Source organism: Lepidochelys kempii, chromosome 13 (genome assembly GCF_965140285.1).
Source record: "Lepidochelys kempii isolate rLepKem1 chromosome 13, rLepKem1.hap1, whole genome shotgun sequence".
NCBI lineage: Eukaryota > Metazoa > Chordata > Testudines > Cheloniidae > Lepidochelys > Lepidochelys kempii.
In genome coordinates this window covers 37,403,111-37,417,954 of record NC_136392.1, presented here as the reverse complement: position 1 = coordinate 37,417,954, position 14,844 = coordinate 37,403,111, and the positions used below count along the sequence as shown (strand labels likewise).

Genomic DNA, 14,844 nt, shown 5'->3' with positions numbered 1-14,844 from the left:
ATAAATTGGAGAGAGTCCAGCGAAGGGCAACAAAAATGATTAGGGGACTGGAACACATGAGTTATGAGGAAAGGCTGAGGGAGCTGGGATTGTTTAGCCTGCAGAAGAGAAGAATGAGGAGGGATTTGATAGCTGCTTTCAACTACCTGAAAGGGGGTTCCAAAGAGGATGGCTCTAGACTGTTCTCAATGGTAGCAGATGACAGAACGAGGAGTAATGGTCTCAAGTTGCAGTGGGGGAGGTTTAGATTGGATATTAGGAAAACTTTTTCACTAAGAGGGTGGTGAAACACTGGAATGCGTTACCTAGGGAGGTGGTAGAATCTCCTTCCTTAGAGGTTTTTAAGGTCAGGCTTGACAAAGCCCTGGCTGGGATGATTTAGTTGGGGATTGGTCCTGCTTTGAGCAGGGGTTTGGATTAGATGACCTTCTGGGGTCTCTTCCAACCCTGATATTCTATGATTCTATGATTCTATGATTCTATGGATCATGGTAATCTTATATCATTCTAGATCTTTCTTCAACCTGTGTAGTATCAAGTCACCTAACAGTATATTACTCCAATACTGTTATCTATATCAACCACACTTGTAATCTCATTAAAAATAAAAAAGACAAGGTGGTTATATCTTTTATTGGACTGACTTCTATTGGTGAGAGAGACAAGTTTTGGAGCTTACATAGAGTTCTTCTCAAGGGCTGGAAAATGTTCTCCGGGTGTCACAGCTAAGAACAAGGTGGAACATATTGGGTGGGTCCCATCTCTTCCTAGCACTCCTCCTTCTTGGACCAACATCCCATGGTCGAAGAATCCAAAGCCAACACTACCTGTGCAACCACACATTTCCCTCCAGAACTCGATGGTCCCTACCTGGGCCTTTTCCTTCAATGGGGAGGATGGACGAGAACACGACTTGTGCCTCAAACTCCTTTATCCTTCTTCCCAGAGCCACGTAGCCTGCAGTGACCCGCTCAAGGTCATTCTTGGCAGTATCATTGGTGCCCACGTGGAGAAGCAGGAAGGGGTAGCGGTCCGAGGGCTTGATCAGTCTCAGCAGACACTCCGTCACATCCTGGATTGTCGCTCCAGGCAAGCAGCAGACTTCTCGCGTTTCCCGGTCTGGACGGCAGATGGATGACTCCGTCTCCCTTAGGAGCGAGTCCCCGACCACCACCACCCATCTCCTCCTCTTGGGAGTGGTGACCATGGAACCCCCATCCCTAGGACAATGCATCCCCTGCCTTCCGGGCCATGGGGTCTCCTAATCCCTTCCCTCAGATACCTCTTCCAAACCATTCTCCGCCATAGTACCTGGGCAGCGAGCCTGAAAACGGTTTCTTACCTCTGTCTGCACTGGGGATACCTGAGTTCTCCTCCTCCTGGAGGTCACACGCTGCCACTTTTCCTCCCCGTTCTGCCCTCTCTGACTCCTCAGCATGCTGTGCCTGCATTACTACACGCCGGCTTCTATGCAGAAACTCTTCATTCTCTCTGACGCATCGCAGGGTTGATACTTGGGTCTCTAGTCCCTTAACCGTCTCTTCCAATATGGAGACCAGCTTGCATTTCGTACAGATGAAGTCGCTTCTATCCTCTGGGAGTAAGACAAACTTGGAACATCCTGTGCAGGTCACAACAGCTGATTGCTCACTATCCATATGTTGTGTTTACTGCACACAGAAGCCTGAAAGGCAAACAACTCCGTGGGAACTCCCACCAGGCGAAATCCCAGGCAAACTCCCTCTGTTTGCCTGTCCTGCCGTTCACTGTCCTGGGCCATGGCTGGGGCACATAGGTGCTACCGTAGTACACCTAATAAATAATGTACAGCACCTGGCACAATGAGATCCTTTGCCATGACCTGGTCTTCTACGGGCCACCATAATAAATGTAATTAATACAGTACAGCTCCAGCACAATGGGGCCCTGCTACTCTGACAGTCCCGGCCACGCTGAATGTCTTAGGTTGAACACCCAAAACTGGCATCACCCCAGTGTCTGAGCTCAAGCTGCCATCAGTTCTGTGGGTGCCACAGGACCGGGCAAAGTGGTATGACAAGGCAGGGGCACGTACAGGGATCAAGCTGGGACGCTTGGTGATCTGAGCCCAGTCACACACCAGGGTGGTGAATCCAGCCAATGAAATGTCCTCCATCTTGGTCCAAGAGACCTGGCCACCTCCCCAGAGCTGGAACTCTGTCCTGGAGAACTGGGGCTCTACAAAGGATCTAGGAAGGTACACAGTGAAGAAGCAGTGCCGTGAGCTCCCCACACACCGCTGGGGCAAAACTGGCTAGAGCCTGGGCTGTAAAACCAGGGGCATAGGAGCAGGGAGGGGATTTTGCCTCTCTATGCAGCATTGGTGAGACTAATACCGGCCCTGGGATGGGGGAAAGGCTGGCTCCGGGGGGGTGGGGAATACACATGGGACCTTTGCCCTATAGGGGGTGCCTGCTGTGAGCCAGCCCCATGGCAGGGGACTGGCTGGTTCAGGGGGTGAGATGAGATGTGGGCCATTTCCCCTCTAGGGCATCTCTGTCCTGCTGTCACTGTTCCAAGCACCAAGTTCTGCCCTTCCCCAGCTCGCCTGTTTCCGTGGGCTGTGGGTAACACTGATTGGTATTGATGCAGGGTGAGAAAACACACCTCTGTCCCACTGCATGTGAGATAAAAGCAGGTGGTTCTGAGCACCCTGATACCGATGCCCCACCCCAGACATCGTGGACGTGACCCCCAAAATACCTCTGACACCCCCCAACAGATTGTAAGAGAAAGACAACTCCCCGGCTTCTGCTGCAGAGCTGTCCTTGGGCTGTGAGCCCCCCCGCCCCGATCGGGACAGTGGGCCAGAGCCCAGCTGGTGTCAATGGGACGTAGCTCCACTGATTTACCCAGTGTTGGATCTGGACCACGGTTTGCAGAGGCCCCGAGAAACACTGCAATGCCCCCTCAGTCCCAGGCTCCGCTCTCCCAGCCTGTCGCACGAACTGAGCTTTGTTCCCTTCCGTTGCCCGTTATCTGGAGACCAGCTAGCCAGGGGCCAGGCAGTTATGAAACATCACACCGAGAAAACAAAGCTGGTCTTGAAAGTTTTCTAAGAACCAGGAGAAGAAGGAAATGACTCAGCCCATGGGGAGTGGAGAAATAACAATTTGCAGAGAAAGATGTAGACATTTAACAGTCTTGCTGGTGCAGGCCAGAGGCCGTTCGGTGTGGGGGGGTGGTATGTGACCACAAATGCCCCCCCAGATTTGCTGTTTAGCTTATACGGACCATGCTCACATGGACTGAGCATGCTGGATAGCACTGCTGAAACCTGCTGCCCTCATTCTGTGCCCCCACTATGGGCAGGCATGGGTAATCTCTGCCAGTGACCCTCAATCCCGTCCTGCAGACCCACCATCCCAGTCCTGGACTCAGGCCCTCAGAGAGCTCCGTTTGTGCTCCCTAACATCTGACTCTGAGAACTGTTTCCGTTCGTGACACGGCCGTGTGTGGGGACACACCTTTCACTGCCAGGGAGACAGGGAGATGTCCCTGCTCAAATGCTGAGCTTGTCAGTCAGGCCTCAGAGCTGACAGCCTGCTGCAGATGGGAGGGTTTTACCCTCCAGGCCATTGCCACTGTGGGTACGTCAACTCCACAAAAAACCCCACGGCAGCAAGTATCAGAGGCCAAGTCAATTGATCCCTTAGGGTGGACCAGACTGGACACAGCCCCAGCTGTGCAGAGCCCAAGACGCTGAGTGTCTGCAGGTGTTAGGGGCCCGTCCTTTCTTCCTGCCATGTGGCTGGGTGTACATGCCCCAGGACAGCCTCGCACCCACCTATGCACTGGGAACCTGACCCTAAGGTTTCCTGTCCCCACTCAGCTGGGGCTGCAACCCTTCTGGGCCCAGGCAGAACTGCCGCCCCCTCCTTAGACAGGCCATGAAGATGCTGCTTGTGGGCGATTAGAGGACGTCCTCTGAGAGAGAAGAGGGGGTTCTCATGCTCTGTGGGTGCTGTCTCAGTCGTATTAGGGCACCCTGAGGGAGTGGGATGGTGGAGGAGAAGACCAGGGGGCTTTATACATTTAGGGATCATGTCTTCAAGCTCTTCTCTGCAGCTTCGTGGGCTCAAAATGTCCAATTTACCACAAGAGAAGCCGAAATTTGCAGGTGATCCCATGACTCCTGATGCTGGGGCTTTACGAAATACACCAAGGCATTTCAGGAGAGCTTGGAGCTTGATGGAGAAATGGGGCCGGGGCCTCAGGGCAATTTGAAGCCACTTTCTGGGGCCCAGAATTGTAGGCGCGTGAGATGTTCAAACATCTGGACAGCCAGAGTCACATTTCCAAGTGGTCACCCCTGTTGTGTGGGGACATTTGCACCGCCTGTTTAGGGCCTTCCCCATCGCCCATCACCATGGTATCTGTGCTCCCCCATATCCACCATGGGTGGACTATGTGCTCCACATCCTCTGGGAGAATTTCTGCCGTGGGCTCGGTGGCTGGGCTACAGGAAGTCCCAGCATGGCCCCCATCCCCTTCTTACTGCTCTGAGACGCACGCTGGGGCAGAAGCGGGGAGCTGAGCCAAGCCAGCGGGTGACTCAGCATCGGCTGCAGTCCCCACTAGATGAGCTGCTGGAGCAGAGGAGACGGGCGAACTCCAGATGAGCCCAGCACCAGGTGAGAGATGCCCCGTCCCAGGCTCCTTCCCCTCGAGAGAGGTTATTTTCCAGACCCAGCTCCCTCCCTCGTGCCCCCATGTGTCAGTGGAATGATGCTGAGGTTTCTGAGGGTGCCTGTGTGTGGTCCCAGCTCCCTGCGAGGGGGGCGCGTACGTGACCTGTGGTTTGCTGCTGGCTCTATAAATCCCCCAGGACTGGGGCTTGAGCACTGTCACTTTCCCCAGACGGTGACGATGCTGATCCTGATCCTGCTGCCGGCGGCCTTTCTCCTGCCCCCCTGGGCTGGGGCTGGTGAGTGCGGGGGCATCAGGGATCATGGGGAGTAGAGCCGGGAGCTCCTCTGGGCTGTTTGCAAATCCTGGATCCTCCCCAGAGTCAGATGCTTCTGCCAGGGTGATCGCTGGCTCCCAGGACCTGGCTAGGGACGGGTTTGGAGGTGGGGGTGAAGGAGTCTGGGTGGTGGAGCTGGTACTGAGATAAAGCCCCCGAGAGACACACAGAGAGCTTGAGAGCAGGAGAGAGACACTGGGGTATCTTAAGTGGGGACTGGGAGCCAAGACGCCTGGATTCTAGTCCCTGCTTGGGAGTGGGGTCTAGTGATTAGAGTAGAGCTTGGGGGTGACAGCCAGGACTCCTGGGTTCTAGCTCATTCTTCCTATGTCTGTGCTGTCATTTTAAATCGAAGTTCTTTAGGGAAGGGACTGACTTTCCCTGAGGGTCTGCGCAGCACCCGGCAGAACGGGGCCCTCCTCTGGGTTGGTGGCACCATATGCAAATAACAGCACCAGACTGTCAAAACAGCCTCCTTCATATGGACGTCAAACTAACATCCATGAGTCGTCTGCTAAAACGTTCAGATGTGAGCTGCACACAAACTTGTATGGCTTTAATTAACCTGATTTTAAACCACATCTGTAGTTCAACTGGGTCAGCTCTGCCTGTGGCTGCCCTGATATTGATTTAAACCTGGCCAAAGCATCGGAAACTTCCCAGGGGCCAGTTAACCTCAGAGAACCAGCCTTCAACCCATACAAGTGTCTCAGGACGTGCATTTGCACAAGGTTAAAACAAACCATGCAGTCTGGCAATTCCTAAGTCCTACATCCCTCTGATGGTTAGAGACCCTCTCACTTCCACCTCCATCTATCCCTGCCCAGTTTATCTCCATTTCTTCTTCTGCCTACGTTGTCCTTCAGCTTCACCAGCTCTTCCCTGCCCCTCCTGTCACCTCCACCCTGATGTCTTTACACCAATTGTCTAGCTTTGACTTCATCCACCTGGGCTGAGATGTGTTCAGAGTTGGTCTGAAAAGTTTTTCCCTGGGAAATTTCAACTTTTCAGTGAAGACCCCCAAAGTAATTTGTTTTTCTAATAACTTTTTATTATTTTTAAAAGATATATAGAGAGAGTGAGAAAACAAACAGCAAAATATACATAAACTTCTCATAATGCATAAACACCTCATAAGATATTAAGTATTTGCTACCTCACCTTAGCTAGGCTTCAAATATTTAGTTATCTATAATATGAATGGTTAGAATATCAATCCTTTATTGTATTCCACAATTTACAAACAAAATATGCTTTATAAAAATCCCGCTAGTTAAAGAAAAGTTATTAAAGTAAGATAAAGGCTAGAAGCAAAATTCAAATGAGAGGGATAGATACAGGGAGTGGAAGGAAGTGGGTAGGGAAGCAGGGTGGTGAGGTGGATCCATGCATTTGACAAGATGATCAGATACTTCAAGGAAAGCATCTCATAGTACTCCTTTTCTTTTTGCGAATACAGACTAACACGGCTGTTACTCTGAAACTTCTCTTGGAAATCTCTGTAACAGTCGATAGCTCTTTCCCTTGGCAGCCAAGCTGAGGATGTCTACGCTCTAATCTTTGATTGTTGGTTGTTTTTTGGATTTCCGTTTTGGCGGTACTTGCTTTTCACTGCTGTTAGTGCTCTGCTTAGCCGAAGTCTTTCTGTTTTATTCTGCTTCCAGTTAACACCCACTAGGTTGAAAATTACAGGTTTAATTTTATTTGATGGGGGGGAAAAAACACTGTCCCCTTCAGTTCTGCCCAAAGCCTACTGGTCTATGAGCATATGGGTGAAGTCAGCACCTTCTGTGTCACAGCTGACTTAGCAGCACGTGCATTGAACAGTTGAAGAGGGGTCCAATGCATCCTCCATAGGATTTCCTGTGGAATTCATCTTAAATGTAGCTCCAAGGAGCAGTTCGGAGCATGGGCTACAATTTGTTTCCGTTTGGTTAGCAGAAAATTATTGGCCTAGTTCCTTCTCCCAATGCTTTTTCAGAGGATGAGTGTTTAGTTCAAATTTGCTGGCCAGGTCTGCATAACGTTGCCATAGATCCTGGCAATCTTGGTAACATTTGGAGAAACAAAAGCAGTAATGGCTGAAGGGCTGTGAAGGCAGCAGGGCTAAACAGATGGGGGGCAGCATGTTTCCCTTTCATACCTTGCCACTCCATCTTCGTCTGTAGTGTGACCAAAATTAAAATTGTTTTGGTGACTAAAAACTCACACATTTTCAGCTGAAAACTGGCAAAAACTGGGGGGGAAATAATCAGTTTTCCAAAAAAAAAAAGCCAAAATGTTTGAGGAGAGGAGACGCTTTCTGGGAAACTTTTCATTGTCTAGACAATCTGATTTTCTGTACAAAAGCAGTTTGGAGGGGCAGCTTTGGACCAGCCCTGGATTGTCACTAGGGGTTGCTGGAGAAGGTGAAATGTCAGCAGGGGACCTGTCAGTGGCATTCTGGCTGACGTTGACACCCAAAGCCGTTACCTCAAGGCAGTGCGATTACTGACCCACTCCCGGTGCGTTTTGCACCAATTCTCCATCTCGTGAGGTCAGAGCTTTAGATTTACCCTCCGGCCCCATGGGGTGTCCAGTCTGGGGCAGAGCTCAGGATGCGAAGGATGTGGAAAAATTGGAGAGAGTCCAGTGAAGGGCAACAAAAATGATTAGGGGTCTGGAACACATGACTTATGAGGAGAGGCTGAGGGAACTGGGATTGTTTAGTCTGCAGAAGAGAAGAATGAGGGGGGATTTGATAGCTGCTTTCAACTACCTGAGAGGTGGTTCCAAAGAGGATGGTTCTAGACTGTTCTCAGTGGTAGAAGAGGACAGGACAAGGAGTAATGGTCTCAGGTTACAGTGGGGGAGGTTTAGATTGGATATTAGGAAAAACTTTTTCACTAGGGGGGTGGTGAAACACTGGAATGCGTTACCTAGGGAGGTGGTAGAATCTCCTTCCTTAGAGGTTTTTAAGGTCAGGCTTGACAAAGCCCTGGCTGGCATGATTTAATTGGGGATTGGTCCTGCTTTGAGCAGGGGGTTGGACTAGATGACCTCCTGAGGTCCTTTCCAACCCTGATATTCTATGATTCTATGATTCTATGGGGCAGAGTTCCAGGCACAGGGATCCCCCAGGGAGAGCACCACAGGGGGTGGTTTGAGGCTGTGGGGACTCCCCTTTGGGATGGGGAGCTCGGTCCCAGCTCGGCCCAAGGAGATGATGAGACTCTTTATATGAACCTGGTCCCCCCAACAGGTGAGATCATCGGAGGCCGGGAAGCCCAGCCCCACTCTAGACCCTATATGGCCTGTCTGCAAATAAAACACGGAGCCATGAGTTTTCGCTGTGGAGGGTTCCTGGTGGCGGAGAACTTTGTGCTGACGGCCGCTCACTGCAATGGAGAGTAAGCGCCTCTGTGCTGGGGATGTCGGGGCAGGTCGGGGTTAGCGGGTGATGGGGGAGCCGGGAGCTCTGGTGCTGTCACAGGTTGCAGGGAAGGAGCAGTTAGTGTGACAGGCTGGGAGAGCAGAGCCCAGGGGTCTGAGCTGCTCAGGGGGCGTCGCCATGTCTCTAGGGGCCTCTGCAAACCATGGTCCAGATCCAGCTCTGGGTAAATCAATGGAGCCACAGCCATTGGCACCAGCTGGGGTCTGGCCCATTGCCGAGATGGGAGAGGGAGGGGCTCAGAGCCCAAGGACAGCTCTGGGGTGGCGGGAGCTGGGCATAGACCCCTGTCTGGATCTAGCTGGGAGGGGTCCCCTGGCTGGAGGGGAGCTGAGACCCAGGGGTCAAGGGGAATGAAGGCGTCTGAGATCAGTGCCTGAGTGTCCCATGCTGCCCACAAGATCAGTACTTATGTCAGACCAACATGTGCCCACCCCCCACTTCAGTACACTCCTGCCCCAAGTGCCCATGTCTTGCTCTTGGCTTTTACAGCAAGATCAGTGTGTGCCTGGGAGCCCATGACATTAACCAAGGGGAACCGAGCCAACAGAAACTCTCCGTGCGCCACCAGATCCCCCATCCGCAATACAACAGAGAGACCCGTAATAATGACCTCATGCTGCTGCAGGTAACACCCCACCCCATCACCCCTCCCGCAGTGACCTCACACTGCTGCAGGTACTACCCTCATCCCATCTACATTGGCTGTAGTTTCTCTCTTCTTGGATTCTCTCTCTACCCATCATCAGCTCTGACCTTCAGATTGACCCTGGAGCTTGTGTCCTCTCTTGTTTGTAGCTGGAGCACAAGGCAAAGCTCAATGAACAGGTCGGGCTCATCCCGCTCCCCCTGGCTCATCAGGGAGTGCAACCAGGGACCGTGTGCAGTGTCGCCGGCTGGGGCCAGACGAGTGCACAGAACAAGGAGCTCCCCCATAAACTCCAGGAGGTGGATTTGAAGGTGCTGGATGATCAGACGTGTCTGAAGTATCCTGGTGGGCCATATTCTAAATATAACAGCTACACGATGATGTGTGTGGGGGACCCAAAGGAGAGTAAAGCCTCTTTTAAGGTGAAACTCCCAAGCGTCCTTGATAAATCCTTATTATTAACGAGGCTCCTGCTGTTGCAGCTGGGCCCACAAGCTAAGATCAGAGATCAGGCCCTGCTGCGCTAAGTGCTGTACGAACCAATGGGAAAATATCTGGTCTTCTCTCGGGGGGTGGCGGGGGACAGAGACTGACTGGGAGGAGTTGGGGGTTTGTTGAGACAGGCTGGGCTGTGGGGGGGCCCAAGCAGAGACCATCTGGGTAGCAGGGGGGGTGTCACTAAAGTGTCCACCAGTGTTTAAAGAGCAGTGGGAAATGACTCACTGAGCTTTTCACCATCTGTGGCTTGTTTTGTTTCGCAGGGTGACTCTGGGGGCCCCCTGGTGTGTGGGAAAACAGCCCAGGGCATTGTCTCTTGGGGGCCTATAAGTGGGAGCCCCCCAAGGGTCTACACAAGAGTCTCCACCTTCATCCCCTGGATACAGGCCACGATGAGGAGGCTGCAGCTCTGAGCCGTGCTGGGAATCGCTACATGGGCTGGATCTGCGCCGCTTCTGCCCTTTGCATTGGCCCAGATGCAGGGCCTGCTTTGCAGAGGGGCTGAGTCCCCCAGGCTGATCTCCCCCACCCCAGACACCGCTCCTCTTAGGCAGTGCCCCACCCATGAGCATCAAGGCAGGGAGCCTCGGGGAGTTAGGAGCCATGTTCAATTCGAACTCCCACAACTCCCTTGGCAATCCCAACCCAGGCCCTTAGGCTGCGTCTTTGCTAGGGAACCAGCTGGTTTATTTACCCCGGGGTAACGGACACGATCCAAACCCTGGGGCAGACCCGGCAGTTTGTAGCCCTCCCCCATGTCAGCCAGTTGAGTGACCGTTTATGGGAGATCCTCATCATTACCTGACCTGCTAACTTCTGTTAAAACTGCAGCCTGCCCTATCCTCACTGGGCCTTTTCCACATGTTATTTCCCCCGGGGTAGCCACCGCCCATTCCAAAGACACCTGTTCCCAGCACCGACAAGAAGAGTGGGAGTTTGTTCATGGGAAGGGAAATTGGGAAATTATGCACCTAACTGATTTCAGCTGAAATGACAGCTCTGAACACCTCCCCCTAACCTCCGCTGCCCTGCCCATCCACACGGCCTGGTGCATTTCGCTCGCTGCTTCTTAGCCAGCAATGAGTAAAAATGAAGTTGCAAAACAATGAATTGGTGCCTTCCTGGGAACTGAATGAATGCCCCCCAGCCTCGGACTCCCAGCTAACTTGTACCTAGCAGGTGTAACCAGGGTTTTGGGCCTGGTGGTGAATTCACGCCCTGGGTTTGAGTAATTCATGCCGGATCTGCTAGAAAGACAAGGAAAATCACCAGTGAAAAAGCAAATCACTGTGTGACTGATATTAACTCTGGTATCCCACCACTGACACCTAGGCCAACTCCCTGCCAACAGGAGTGCACTTTAGGCCCACTGGAGGAGAAATCAGTACCAAGGTATTCTTAGTTTCTCTTGTACGTCATTCCCCTTCCACTCTGCACCTGGCCAGTCCCCTCTATCAGGCATCTCAGCGCAGATTCAAGGCCTGATCCCAAAGAGACTCTGTGTGTCCTCCCAGCCTGACTGACTCTAATCAAGGGCTATTCAGGCAGGAGGCAAACTCCATTGCTATTTGCAACAGCTCCCCTGCAAAGAAAATGTATCACAAACCTAGCCCAGTGCAGCAGGGATCCATGGACCAGCTCTGATGCTCTGGGAAGAGACTGGGGACAGGGGCCATCACTGTGTTTTGTGTTTGTACAGCACCTGGCACACTGGGGTCCTAGGCCATAGCTCAGAGTCCACCTAGGTGTTACTGCAATACACCTAACAAGTCACCTACAGTGGCAATGGGATTCTTTGCCATGACTGGGTCTTCTAGGCGCTACCATAATACACCTAATAAACAGTGTACAGCACCCAGCACAATGCAGCCCTGGTCATCTGACAGTCCTGGACCTGCTTGAAGTCTCAGGTTGGACGCCAGAAACCAGCGTCACCCCAGGATCCCAGCTCAAGCTGCCATCAGATCTGCAGGTGTCACAGCACTGAGCAGTGTGGTAAATGCTGACAAAGCCAGGGCAGGTGCAGAGAGCAAGCTGGGGCACTTAGTGAGCTGGGCCCAGTCACACCCCAGCGGTGAGAATCCAGCACATGCAGCATTCTCCATCTCAGCCCCAGGGAAGTGGACACCTCCCCAGATCTGGGACTGTGTCCTGGAGAACTGGGGCTCAACAAAGGATCTAGGGGCGCTTACAGTGAACAAGCAACACCATGAACTCCTCATGCACCACTGGGGCAAAACTGGCCAGAGCCTGGGCTGTAAAAACAGAGGCATAGGAGCAGGGAAGGGATTTTGCCTCTCCATGCAGCATTGGTGAGACTGATACCGGCCCTGGGATGGGGGACAGGCTGGCTCAGGGGAGTGGGGAATGGACTTGAGGCCTTTCCCCTCTGGCGGTGGGGGCTAGCTGTGATACGGCCTCATGGCAGGAGACTGGCTGGTTCAGGGGGTACAGAATGAGCCGTGGGGCCTCCCCTCTAGGGCATCTCTGTGCTGCTGTCACTGTTCCAAGCAGCAAGTTCTGCCCTTCCCCAGCTCGCCTGTTTCCGTGGGCTGTGGGTAACACTGATCGGTGTCGGTGCTGGGTGAGAAAACACACCCCTGTCCCCTGTGTGTGAGATGGAGGCCGGTGGCTCTGATCACCCTGATACTAGCGCCCCACCCCAGACATTGTGTATTGTAAGGGACTGCGGAAGTCTCTGTGACGGCCTAGCTAGGGAGGAACACTTCCTTGTGCAGACGGTTACTATCGGTCAGTGGCGGACATGAGGAACCGGTCGAAACTGCCCACAACTGGCCTCGACTGCCTCGTGTGGCCCCTTGCCAGTAAAGAAGCACAATCCCTTAGTAATTATACATGAGCTAATAATGTTAAATGTATATTAATGCCTGCTATCCGGCCCTTCGTTGGACTTCGTCCCAGGCATTGCTCCGGTGCGCTAGGCTCTCCGCCTCCGTGACAGCAACACTTGGAGTCCCCGTTGCGGGTGTGTCACTTACCTTCAGTAAAGCCACGAATTCACCGCTTTGCCACGTTTGAGCCTCGCTTTTTCGGAGCACCCCTGTCAGGCCTCCTGGGCCTAAAACAGAACATGTATGTGACACCCAAAGTGACACTCCCATTGAGTTTATCAACCCCAAGGGGGCTCAGCCTCATCCCCTGTCCATGGGGTCCCTGGCCTGTCAGGGGAGGTGCTCTCCCCCTACAGGGATTCACACACAGAGAACCAGGAGCATCACTGGTTTAGTCATTCTTGCATCCCACCTTTTCAGGGACCAGACATGGATGCTCCCAGCCAACCCCCCTGCTGGTCCCGAGTCAGGTCGGTGATCCCGACTGTAGCTACCAGCAGGGTACAGACAACGGGTGGGTCTGGTACTGGTAGGGTGGGGAGATGGATCTAGAATGGATGTATGGGGGTCTAGATGGATCTAAAATGGATGTAGAGGGATGTGCATCAATCTAGAAGGGATCTACAGGTGGCTATGGGGGTATGGATAGATCTAAAATGGAACAGCATCAGCTGAAATGAATCTAGCATGAATTTAAATGGAGTTAATTGGGTATTCATGCATCTAAGAGCATAAGAATGGCCATACTGGATCAGACCAAAGGTCCATCCAGCCCAGTATCCTGTCTGCCGACAGTGGCCAATGCCAGGTGCCCCAGAAGGAGTGAACCTAACAGGTAATGTTCAAGTGATCTCTCTCCTGCCATTCATCTCCACCCTCTGACAAACAGAGGCTAGGGACACCATTCCTTACCCATCCTGGCTAAAAGCCATTAATGGACTTAAGCTCCATGAATGTATCAAGTTCTCTTTTAAACCGTATTATAGTCCTATCTGTATTGAATTTGAACGGATCTAGAGAGGTTCTGGAATGGTTCTAGATCGTGACACTGATATCTGGGTGGACATATCCCACACCTCATCCATCAGATATACCAATTTCAAGAGAGGGATCCAGAGCCAAATAATGGAATGGCTGAGATTGGATCTACCAAAAGGCTGATACTAAAACAGGAAACAGAGTTAATGCCAGTCAAAAGGGGTTCGTGGAGAACAGTCCATGTTCAATGACCATTTTCTCATTTCTGAGCAACATTAAAAGTCTGCTGCATTAAGGTGACTGTGCTGATCTGATATATATATGGATTCTTGTAGGGAGTTTGCCCAAATACCACAAAACATTCAAATTAAGAATATGGCTCCAAAACGGGCTAACTGATTTTCCTCAAAGTGTGATCTTCAAAGGGGAATCAGCATCCACATGTGTGTTGCTGGTGGGTCCCACAAAGCTCTGTTCTGGGCCTCAGGTTATTCAGTATCTGTATCAATGATCTGGAAGTTCATGTAAAATTGTTGCTGGCTAAGTCTGCAGAGAACACAAACTTTGGTGGGTGGAGGACATCTCCAAGCTACAGAGCTACCTGGGTCACCTGGTGAGTTGGGTTCAATTAGAACTGCATGTGAATCCATCCAAATGCAAGGTCAAACATCGAGGGACAAGGGATGTTGTTCACACTGGCAGGACGGGAGCTGTGACCTGAAGAGCAGGGGCTCTGAAAGGGAGCATGGTGGAACCCATCCAAACAAGAGGTTTCAGAGCAATTCTGGAGCTAAGCAGGCAGATACCGTCCTTGGGTGCATAAACCAGGGGATATTCAGCAAGGAGGTGGAGTCATCTCTGGATTTGGCCCTTGTGTGACCATGACTGGTTTCATAAATATAAAGGGAAGGGTAAACCCCTTTAAAATCCCTCTTGGCCAGAGGAAAAATCCTCTCACCTGTAAAGGGTTAAGAAGCTAAAGGTAACCTCGCTGGCACCTGACCAAAATGACCAATGAGGAACAAGTTACTTTCAAAAGCTGGGAGGAGGGAGAGAAACAAAGGGTCTGTGTCTGTCTGTATGCTGCTTTTGCCGGGGACAGAACAGGAATGGAGTTTTAGAACTTTTAGTAAGTAATCTAGCTAGGTATGTGTTAGATTATGATTTCTTTAAATGGCTGAGAAAAGAAGTGTGCTGAATAGAATGACTATTCCTGTCTGTGTGTCTTTTTTGTAATTTAAGGTTTTGCCTAGAGGGATTCTCTATGTTTTGAATCTAATTACCCTGTAAGGTATCTACCCTCCTGATTTTACAGAGGTGATTCCTTTACTTCTATTAAAAGTCTTCTTGTAAGAAAACTGAATGCTTTTTCATTGTTCTCAGATCCAAGGGTTTGGGTCTGTGGTCACCTATGAAAATTGGTGAGGATTTT

General features: G+C 51.6%; 1 protein-coding gene across 1 annotated transcript; it reads left to right on the top strand.

Annotated features, from left to right (window-relative positions):
• Nucleotides 1–4,908: 4,908 nt before the first annotated feature.
• Nucleotides 4,909–9,995, top strand: LOC140897074 (mast cell protease 1A). Its single transcript, XM_073309354.1, has 5 exons — nt 4,909–4,966; nt 8,247–8,394; nt 8,928–9,063; nt 9,234–9,506; nt 9,846–9,995. The coding sequence occupies exons 1-5, from the start codon at nt 4,909–4,911 to the stop codon at nt 9,993–9,995; spliced, it is 765 nt and encodes a 254-aa protein (XP_073165455.1).
• The last annotated feature ends 4,849 nt before the right edge of the window (nt 9,996–14,844 follow it).